This window comes from Glandiceps talaboti, chromosome 15, assembly GCF_964340395.1.
Source record: "Glandiceps talaboti chromosome 15, keGlaTala1.1, whole genome shotgun sequence".
Taxonomy (NCBI): Eukaryota; Metazoa; Hemichordata; class Enteropneusta; family Spengelidae; genus Glandiceps; species Glandiceps talaboti.
In genome coordinates this window covers 8607543-8616813 of record NC_135563.1, presented here as the reverse complement: position 1 = coordinate 8616813, position 9271 = coordinate 8607543, and the positions used below count along the sequence as shown (strand labels likewise).

General features: G+C 36.5%; 1 protein-coding gene, 1 non-coding gene and 1 pseudogene across 2 annotated transcripts; 1 reads left to right on the top strand and 2 right to left on the bottom strand.

The window, feature by feature from the left end:
• The first annotated feature begins 1275 nt into the window (after window positions 1-1275).
• LOC144446995 (5S ribosomal RNA) lies at window positions 1276-1392 on the top strand (annotated as a pseudogene).
• Window positions 1393-3757: 2365 nt separating this feature from the next.
• LOC144446670 (homeodomain-only protein-like) lies at window positions 3758-5684 on the bottom strand. Its single transcript, XM_078136488.1, has 2 exons — window positions 5194-5684; window positions 3758-4949 (listed from the first exon to the last, which is right to left on the bottom strand). The coding sequence occupies exons 1-2, from the start codon at window positions 5386-5388 to the stop codon at window positions 4872-4874; spliced, it is 273 nt and encodes a 90-aa protein (XP_077992614.1). The 5' UTR covers window positions 5389-5684; the 3' UTR covers window positions 3758-4871.
• Window positions 5685-8375: 2691 nt separating this feature from the next.
• On the bottom strand, window positions 8376-8494 carry LOC144446988 (5S ribosomal RNA). The gene has a single exon (XR_013481984.1). It is a non-coding gene; the product is annotated as a 5S ribosomal RNA (ribosomal RNA).
• Window positions 8495-9271: the final 777 nt, after the last annotated feature.

Genomic DNA, 9271 nt, shown 5'->3' with positions numbered 1-9271 from the left:
TAGAGATATCGACCAAATCTAAGGCAAACACATACCCTTATGATAGCGAGACTGTGATAAAGTGCATTGAGAGTAAATATAAGCGCGTCCTCTCTTCATCAGATGGTATTCACATTGACACACAATTAAATTTGTATAACAAGTTGCCTACAGCAACTATATCTGTTTCAAGGGCATGAAGACTATCTTAAGTTCAAACCAATTGCAAGTCCACGCTCGCCCAGAGGACCGGTTGATTAATTAATGTCGCGGCTACTACGTACCAAGATACATTGCAGTCTTAGCACTACCTAAATCCTAACGTGAGTTAATTATTGAGTCCCCTGCTCGTTTTAAAAACATGGCCAAAATCAACAGCCTGGGGCGCTCTTCTGCAGGTACGAATATAAGGAATGCAAGATTAATGTACGTAACTCCTCAGGCTCATAATACCGTAGAGCTTAGATGTTATCTAATTTGATGGTTGAACACACTTTACTATGTACACAAGTAAAGTACACTTAAAGTTGAATCTATTTCTATAAAAGTTTAGAGTAGTTTCCGACAAATAGATCACCACAATGCGCAATTTTTAAATATAGGAATCCCTTTCATGAAATACCGACACACTGAAAGGGTAACTTAAACAAACCTTTTGAGTTCCTATGATTATTAGTACAATATAAAGTGTTCCAAAGGATCAAATGTCGTGATATGTCGTTTTTATTTATAAGTCCAGATTTTCACTATGGTCACAGTGGCCATTCTATCTCAGTTCGGGTTGAGGAGGGAGAATGCCAAGTTACACACTTTCTTTTTTCGACGCCATACACATTCGTTTGGGGTGGTCTCTTACGCAGAGCCCCCAGCGCGGCGAGAGGCTGGGGTAACCAAGACTAACTAACTCGTGATTATCGGCCCTTCGAACTCCTCACCAGGCTAGGTGTCAACCAATTCAGCAGCACAACAAACAGTCTCGACTAGCGATTTAATGTACATAACTCCTATTTAAAAAAAGTAACTTTTGTGATAACGAATTTAAATAGTGTGGTTTCTTTACTACTAGTCGGACAACTTGCGATTGATGTAAACAGCGCCAACTTTGGGATTACCTGTAATGACATGTAACTACCTGTGGCGTGTCGGAATATTTGATATCATATTGAAGTTAATTTCTGTAAAGTATCGGATTTTGATTGTATTTTCGCACACCAACTGCATGTACATATTGAAGTAGTCATTGCTGAACAGTAGCACTTTTTAGTGATAAATACCAAACGTTCTGTTTAATACCTTGTCTACGGCCATACTACGTAGAAAAAACTGGTTCTCGTCCGATCACCAAAGTGAAGCTGCGTCGGGCGTGGTTAGTACTTGAATGGGAGACTGTCTGGGAATACCACGTGCTAGACTTATTATTTTTAGACCTTTTGATAACAGATTCATTGGGTGTCCCTCTACGGCAATCAATGGACTATTCTTTTGTTTTTGATATGACAAAAATAGCAAATTCATATATTCATTAGTTATTACGTACATTGTTGTCCTAAACCTATAACTAAGGTATTATTTTGTGATCAGATAACTGACAATATATTCACGGAAAATGGTTAAAATACCAATAATTACACTTGTACACATTGTACATGGTAATATGTCTATTTTATCTATAAATAGTATAGTAATAAGGTGGAAAAAATGTGTATTTCCGATTACATTCAATTTTAAGATAGATGGGGTAGGTAGATTTTTTATTTTATTTTTTATATCTTTTTCACGTGTGAGTGTCTAGTTCAGGTTTGCCATTGTTTTCCAAATGGTCTCTGTGTTGTGTATTTCTTCCTATCAGATGTACAGCCATTACAGATTTGAAGAACAGTTTATATTATCTTTTTAAGTTGGTGTCAGTTTCCACACCCACTATATTTCTTGCGAGACTTCACCATTTTCGCGATTTTATTATTATTTTTCTCGAATACTTAAAAAAAAGTTTAGAGTCGGCGTGAAAAATTAGGTGGGGTTGGGTAACCGGAACCTGATTTTTGAGTGTGGACTCAATTTGATTTGATATATTGCAGTGCTGTTCAGGGTGTACAATATTATGATGAAGTCGTTACACATATCTAACAAAAATTAACAATTTCAAAAAAATATTGGAGCTTGTGCAGATTTCAAACTTTCGCACTATCTTACAATGTTTCTAACGGCCAGACAAAAATAATTTCATTTTAATAGTTTTTATTGTAAAACAAATGAATGTCGTAATTGACATATTTAAAGTTCCCAAAACCATGACTTACAGCATATATACAATGGCAATCGGTCATTCACCCATGACCAACCAACACAGTGACTTTAAATTGGAATGAATTATGTCAGTTGCTATATGTACTGTTCCTAGCCTAGCCAAGCATAAATACCGTATTCTGTCTTTTCAAGCAAAATGTATAATGCGTCATATGTGTATGTATTTTTAATTGACCGGCGTGACCGTATGGAGGCGTGATACGTGACCACTACCCGCATGTCTACTCATATTCGCTATTCCTATTTGCGTAATTAATTATAAAATATGTCTGTTACTTAATTCAAAACATGCATCGGAAAGTTTCGATAGGGGGCGCTGTTTCTCGCTATACCTGCAATATTGGACTAGATTGTTCTGAATCGTCGCGATGTCTATCATCATTTGTTGTCAGTGTGCGGGTTGAGAGATGCGTTGTACAGTTTGAAATATTAACAATAAAAAATTAGTATGTCTTTGTAAATGAACTTTCCTAAATGTTCAAAATATAACGACTGAAATGAATAGTATAAACAATTAATCCTCTTGATAAAAAACTTCATGAAAAACTTACGCTGCCAAGGTATTTACTTAAAGTACGAACAAATTAATTTATTCACAAGAGGGTTTATTCCCAAACCGTCAAATTTGATTTCTAACTCTTGCAAGGTTCTGAGTCTATAATTGTCATGAATTGCCATCAAAGTCAAGTTCAATGGCACAAGGAGGTATGCCTCAATGAATGGAAAAACTTTATTGAAACCTTATTTTTTTCATATGGTATTTTTGTGGTCAAATATCAACTGAGAATACCTCCTCGTCCTGGTCATTCGATGCGTAGTACAAATGAACCCTCTGTGTAAATCTTTCAAAAGGTAATTTAATTAACAACTGCTTCTATAGAGTCGACTTAAGGCCGGATCGATTAAATGAACACGATTCAAGTGAATTTCCCACGACGTGACGTCACTTTATTTCGTTTCACTTATTTAAATCCAAGTGCAACATTGATATATTTGCTACACCTGTACTGTCTTATTCAATATACATTTCTATATACAAGTCTTACCAAAGTAAAGTTGTCAAAAAAATCAAATACATGAGCTGAAACTCCGAAACTCACGTTTACTATCAAATCATTCGATCTCATTGTATTATCTTCCTTTCGCACAAGGATGTACCACGGATTGTGAAGAACCATATACGACCACATACATACATACATACATACATACATACATACATACATACATACATACATACATACATACATACATACATACATACATACATACATACATACATACATACATACATACATACCGTCCATACACACAGACAGACAGACAGACAGACAGACAGACAGACAGACAGGCGACAAACAGCCACGCGCACGCACACACACACACACACACACACACACACACACACACACACACACACACACACACACACACACACACACATAGAAACCGACCGACCGACCGACAGCTGGACAGATAGACACATTGTCGAACGCACCTGAGCAACGCTGATCATGCATTATGTATTACACAAATAAATTACATCACGCAGAGGTCAAAGGTTGAAGACTTTTAATGAACTCAATCAAATGAAAGACACCATATTTTGAATAACAATACGCAATATATAGTTCTAGGTACAGAACAAAAACACTGAACTATAGCTTTAGCCGTGCAGCAGGCAAATTGTCTCGAACTTAAAATTCAATACTATCAAATATTGCACATTTTACAAACTTGAATGCAAAAAGCACTTTCTCCATTATAAATAAACACTGACATATAAATACAGCATGCAAATTATATTCATAAATTATGTACAACACGTTACAAATATAGAAGCAGCAGTTGGCTTTGTTGACATCATCACTGTACGATTTGTATCAGCGACACTCACAAAATGGCCGACCCTTTGTACTTATTCAAAACGACCCCTTTGTTCACGACACATACCTTACGTATATCACTTTCAAATATATACACACAAAAATAAAATTACGCTTGAAAACTTCAACACATAATGAACACTTAAACATTGCATAAAACACAAGATATACCTCTATTTCCGATATAAATATATGGGACAGATGTTCGCCATAATTAAAACCGTGTAGTTCACTAAAAATTATGTGTTTCAAAGCGGCGTCTCTTTTATACTTTACCCTGTCAAAACTGTCGAATAAACTCAACGTAAAAGTCTATATATGTAATGCTGTGAAAGGGACGCATTCCATTCGCGATACAGTGAGATTTGCCCTACGACGAATATGAGTTTCCACCATCTTTTTCTATTACGTAGTAACATCAAAACAGCGTAGATGACAGAGCGTGCGTCACGTGCGATGGTTTATTTAACAATAGGAAGAGAACGCTATAATCTATTGTAATGTTGTGTTCTCTGACACACATACCAGTTAAATATAATGAATTTTCCAAATATCGTAGAATAGTTTGTTTTCTTTCGCTAATATGTTATATTCACGACGCAAATAAGATCTATTTTTAGATACATCGTTGATGCATGATAATGGCCGTGGTGATGATGGTCAGATGATGGAAGTGGTGATGGTAGTGTCGACAATTAATTAATCAGTAATGTGGCGGCTGTTCGGAGATAAACCTTCTTTCTTCCTCCACAGTGCCTTGCGATGTTGGAACCACTTCTATTTATAGAAATAAAGGCTCCTTTTAAACATATTATAATGACATTGTGTGTTATATGTGATTTTATTCTGTAGTGAAATACAATACACGGATTAACCACGGACTATAGCCTGTACAGAGGCTCACAATGAAATTGTACATACGAACATTCACTTCAAAACATGGCGGTGGTCTATACAAAATAAACACGAATGTTGCAAACAACCTGTTTCATACTACACAGTATTTTAAAAAGATACTTACTTCGCAATCCATTATGCTCAGGCCAGTTTCTGCGGCGATTATTTCCAGCGTGATTTCATCAATATTCTTGAACTGTTGGAAATTATGCTCCAATATTTTCTCCTGTTGTCGGTTGACTTTCACCAATTCATGTGGGGCCGACAGTTTTGCATCAATCGTGCGATAGTTGTCGCGGTTGAAGGCAGGTGAACTCATTACGATTTTCTAGATATACCGGTAGCAGATATATATCGATCACAATTCAAGTTGAGGCCAGATATCGGCATGCATGTATGTATGTAGACACTTCTCAATTAGCTTTTGTTGGTGCGGGTACACTAATACGGTCTGTACTGTAAACACGGCGCTCAGGTGTAGTCCAGGCCGGCAGTGACGGTAGCTACGAAGAGAATGGTTTGTTCTGAAAACATCACTGATGTATACAGTACAGTGTAATGCAATATTGCTCACATGGCAATCAGTAGCAGGGGAATTGGAGGTGACAGCTGGCGGCAACGGTACTACTGTATATATCAACTCCCTTTCAATTGTTCTCTTTTTAAATAAAGTAAACGAAAGTATGTAAAGAAGAAAGCCCTATAGGTATAGAGCCTTTATTTATGCCAGGGACTACTCGTCTTGTGTGAATGGAGTTGAGATGACTTTTCGGTCAATTGGGGTCAGCCCTTTAACTCGAATGTTAAAACGGGTACACAAACAACTATTATCGCTACTGTAAGACTATAACTCTAATTTCTTGAATTGCATATGCTGTCACGTGACGAACTTTTTGATATCAGCGGATTACGTCAGATTTGCTGCTTAAAGCAACAGATAGCTAGACAGATAAAATTAGCACATATGTATGTATGTATGTATGTATGTATGTATGTATGTATGTATGTATGTATGTATGTATGTATGTATGTATGTATGTATGTATGTAGGTAGGTAGGTAGGTAGGTGCGTGCGTGCGTGCGTGCGTGCGTGTGGATGGATGGATGGATGGATGGATGGATTTATATATGTATGCATGCGTATGTGTATATATACATTATGTGTGCATGCATGTGTGTGTGTGTGTATATATATATATATATATATATATATGTGTGTGTGTGTGTGTGTATGTGCGTGTGTGTGTGTGTGTGTGTGTGTGTGTGTGTGTGTGTGTGTGTTCATTTATGAATTCTCAACTTTCTAGTATATATCTCGTAAAGATAATAATAATTTTATGCTAAACAGACTCACTATATACACACATTCACTATATTCCGTTTGAAAATATAATTATCATTTTTTGTAAGAATAAAATTGTTGTGTCGTGAGATATATAATGTTCCAAACTCCAAATTTTCGGTATTCCCATCTTGCCAAAAAATAGATTTACAAAAGTCAGAAGGGGGGGGGGAGGTGGGAGGATTGCTAAGGGGTGTTGTTATCTTCATGAGACTGATGCGAAATTAATCATTATTACATAACAATATTAAGCCACCAGCGTCCTCTAAGGTTTCTGTCAAGTATGGCATTGGTCCGGCTATACCAAGATCTATACATAGCAAAGGCCTACTTTGGACACGAAGTAAGGCGCGATCGACCGCGAACAAGAGGATAACTAATATGTACCGTTGAGGGCAGTACATCAAGGCCGTACAAACTACGTCACTGCACTTCAAAGTGTAAGATATATATACTAGTATCAAATCACAGCTTATCATGTTCTAGTTGATGCCACAATCCATACAGGTGATATATGTAGAACTTTATTTTACAGATTTACGAGAAAAGTAATGAAAGAGGAGAGAATATCTAATAATTGCAAGTTGTCGAAAATGATTCAATGACATGGATTTGGCACGAAAAGAAGGAATTAAAGGTTATCTTTCATGGAAAAGTGTACACCCCCCCCCCCCCACCTCGATTGGGAATAATAAAACAAATGAACTTCTATGAAAGGAAATAAGAAAGTGACAATATAGGTCAAGAATGTACCTGGAAATGTCACTCTGATGAAAATCAATTTTGGGATCAGAAATTAAATTTGCAGGTTGGGGTGTGTGGCCTAGGCACTTTAGAAGGCAGGTTGTTGTGAGGTAGAGTATGGCGAACGGTGGATAGTAAGAGAGAGAATAAGTCACTCCGATCCTGTTGTCGCTAAAATCAGAATGCTTGGGTTTATTTCAAAGGATAGGTAATGTTAAAATCTAGAGACTACAGGAAGTGGATTACAGCTAATATTAGTAAAAGGGATATACGATTGTGTCGAGAGATATGACATGTACAATATCTGTTTATGAAAGACATTACTGATATTCATGTTGAGAATATACTTGAAGTGATCTTTGATGTCTCCGACAGGGTGTTACAATTTATGTTTTCGCCTTTCCTTTTCATGACAAACACAGGATGCAATCTTAGACGTTTCCAAACGTGATTGAATTGGCAATCCCCCTTTGCTGTAAAAAAACCCTGTTCGTTCCCTTATTTATAGAATCAGCCTTTTTACTGCTCACCTGTGTGAGCTTTCGCTTGATGTCTGTATGTAAATAAACTGTCGTGAATCTGCATACATACCAGACTTGTTGGTGTGATTTAATCACTAGGTGATTGTGCATACTTCAGTGTTTACAACAACTTAGAAAAGCAGAAAAATATGACAAAACTATGGAAAATAAGTAAGTTACAGGTATTGTGGGACTGGGGATCAAACTTGTACACAGCGCCCTCTATAATGTCAACGTCCACGATACAAAAGTATGGAAAATTGGCAAGTCTACACGTACTATAGGATTCAACCAAGTAACCAGGGCGATCTATGTGTCACAGTCCACTATACAATCGTTTCTTGATTTGTGGACAAAGATCAGAGTATTGAACGGACAAGAGTGACATTGTTTTTGTATTTAAGTATGTGTTCTTCTGTTATTCAGAGCTACTTGAGGATCTAGGAATATTCTTTATTCATAAACTGCATCTTTGCAGTAAACTAGTAGGCGTAGCATAATCAGACTCAACTCACTGATCACTCACGTACATACCAGGGTATAAATGGTGGAAATTGCATTAGGTATAGGCTATTCCAGTGACGAGCGCCATCTACGACAAAAAGGGACCAATGAATTTCTGTATTTATATTTTTTTTACTTTTGTTAATGTTGTTGTTTGCCTTTTGATAAATAGCAAAGTGAACATGTAAAAGATGGAGCCTACTGCACGTGGTATTCCCAGGCGGTCTCCCATCCAAGTACTAACCACGCCCGACGCAGCTTAACTTCGGTGATCGGACGAGAACCGGTGGATTCTACGCAGTGTGGCCGTAGACAAGGATAAGGAAAAATTACAAGACTATATACTAATGACGCGTTTAATACTCACTTGAGAATACGGCAAATAAAAAATAATTATGTGTTTCTGATAACAAGGCCTCTGAAAATTGGGTAGGTCGGGATTTTATTTTATTTTATTTTGTTTCTACCTGATTATTTTTATTTTTATTTTTGAAAAGTATTGCTTAGACCCAAAAGCAAAACAAAACAGAATGTTGGTCTGTGATAGTTTGATGAAATATTTACAGACATCACTGGGGAAAGAAAGACTTAGTAACATGATAGTCAAGAAGACAAAGCATTTCTTAACCTTTTGAGGTATGAGGTATGGATTAGCCAAGCAACATACCTTAATGTTTAAAAACACTTTTAAAGGTTGGTCAGATATTGAAAACACACATTTTATTTTGACTTACGGATTGCATACTGTACTGCTGTGTGCTGTGGTTAGAGTTTGTATGTATGTATGTATGTATGTATGTATGTATGTATGTATGTACATGCATGTATGTATGTATGTATGTATGTATGTATGTATGTATGTATGTATGTATGTTTGTATATATATATATATATATATGTATGTATGTATTGAGGTTAAAGGAAGAAGAAATCATTTTCTGTCTTGGAATGCTGGAACCCCTTGGAATTAATAGATTATTCTCGTCTTTCCCAATCTAATCAGGGTATTTTTTAAATTTCAGGTGTATTCTATTGGGTTCTATTTGGTGCATGCGAACTTTTCCCACGTATAACCGTTTATATATCATGCG

Bases quoted from the DNA above. Each gene is read 5' to 3' on its own strand.
- LOC144446670 (XM_078136488.1), bottom strand. From the start codon at position 5,388: ATGAGTTCACCTGCCTTCAACCGCGACAACTATCGCACGATTGATGCA. The intron at 4,950-5,193 runs GTAAGTATCTTT...TTCTATAAATAG, and splicing joins TGAGCATAATGGATTGCGAA to AAGTGGTTCCAACATCGCAA.